The 1518-nt window shown below is 40.1% G+C and overlaps 2 protein-coding genes across 2 annotated transcripts in view; one reads left to right on the top strand and one right to left on the bottom strand.

Moving 5' to 3' along the window:
• The window catches only part of SARC_08291 (hypothetical protein), a 2613-nt gene extending 2028 nt beyond the window's left edge, over positions 1 to 585 (bottom strand). Inside the window, exon 1 of the mRNA XM_014297735.1 lies at positions 512 to 585. Coding sequence (XP_014153210.1) covers positions 512 to 552 — 41 coding nt within the window. The 5' untranslated portion in view covers positions 553 to 585. The remainder of the gene's footprint in view (positions 1 to 511) is intronic.
• Positions 586 to 834: 249 nt separating this feature from the next.
• On the top strand, positions 835 to 1386 carry SARC_08290 (hypothetical protein; the record flags this gene model as incomplete). Its single annotated transcript, XM_014297734.1, has 1 exon — positions 835 to 1386. A coding segment is annotated over exon 1 (439 nt), but the record flags the coding sequence as incomplete, so codon positions are not given.
• Between the last annotated feature and the right edge of the window lie 132 nt (positions 1387 to 1518).

The following is a 1518-nucleotide window of genomic DNA, read 5'->3' as shown; positions in this document are numbered from 1 at the left end:
GTCGTGTATGTGTGTCTGTGTACACACACGTGTACGTGCGTGCATTTGCAGGCACTATGGTCGAATAGCATTCGTTTGTAACTATGTAGAATAGGAGAATCGATTTACGAGTAGCCAGTATGCGATTATTGGATGCCATCCAATATATAATTTACCTTCTCTTCCATATGCTTCTTTCGTGTACGGTTACAACAAGCGTCAATCGAGTACATGTGAGAAGCGGAACGCAAAGATATACGTTATTCGACTCTACTGTATAATTAATATCTTTAAATCATTTAAGGCATGAACAGTAAATAACTCTAGCATAACACGGCTATATAATGCACTATTCCATTGCAAAATAAACCAGCAAGCTGACACTAATTAATATAGGTACGATTTCTTGCACCAACATACTGTCTACTACTTGGCACTCGTGTGTACGCCTGAGCCCTAAAGAGCGGATGCGATCGAAATTTGCCGAAAACAGACTATGCATATCTCATATCATACAAGTACAAGTCCTCACCTCCGGTTGTCCACAATTGGCTCCATTGTATTGTTTACCATTGTATCATGCACGTATGTAGTTGTAGAGTTTTGTCGACCATTAGTTATATAGACATCATGTTATATATAGATGTACATCATGTATCTGATAATTTTTTTTTTCCCAGATGTGAATGGGTGAAGCTTTCTGTGATGAAGCGATGACATCACATAAATGGCGTAAATAGTTGATGTGTATTTACATGCACAACGAATAAATAATATATACAAGTTGGGCACATACACATATTTATAAATATATATATATATATGCACTTTTATATATATAAAGTACAGTTCCATTGCGAGTCAGTGCGGGTGTATGAACAGGAAATCCAGCCATTCGCTCCTATGTCGACACGGTCAGCGAAAGCTTGTGTCGTACATTCCAGACACACTAGAATACCTGCTTGAATATGACGCGAGTATCGATACATGAATCATTGCAAAAAATTCGAGACGTTCGTCTAACAAGACAGTTAGGGAGTATGAGGTTGAAATTAACAACCGTGGTGCTGCTGCTGTTGTTGAGTTGTGTTACATTTATAAGCGCAGACAGTCATGCCAGTACAAACAGCAAGATGGCTCGGCAGAGAGCCCGTGAGCGTGATCTCATGCTGCACATCACCACAGACAAGGAAGTGCCACACCTATTACTGGCTAGTACTATAGACGGGTCACTGCATGCATTAAACCTAGAGACAGGGGTGGAGATGTGGAGTTTTGAACCAAATGAACCTTTAGTAGCAACCACTGTGAAGGTTTCAGGGCCAGTGTTTGTACCAGATGTTGCCGACGGTACACTGTATTATTACAATAACGTGACCCTGCAGAAAATGCCAGCGACTATACAGGTGTGTGCGTATGCTTAGGGACCGGTTAACGTTAGATGTGTACACATTGTTCACGTAAACGCGAATATGAATTAAAATGTGTTTTAACTGAGTATAGCTAACTGTATTATCTGTGCGCCACATATATTCAACA

The sequence above is a fragment of the Sphaeroforma arctica genome, assembly GCF_001186125.1.
Source record: "Sphaeroforma arctica JP610 unplaced genomic scaffold supercont1.731, whole genome shotgun sequence".
NCBI classification, from domain to species: domain Eukaryota; class Ichthyosporea; order Ichthyophonida; genus Sphaeroforma; species Sphaeroforma arctica.
Note: the sequence above shows the minus strand (reverse complement) of the source record. Positions and strands in the feature narration are given on the sequence as shown.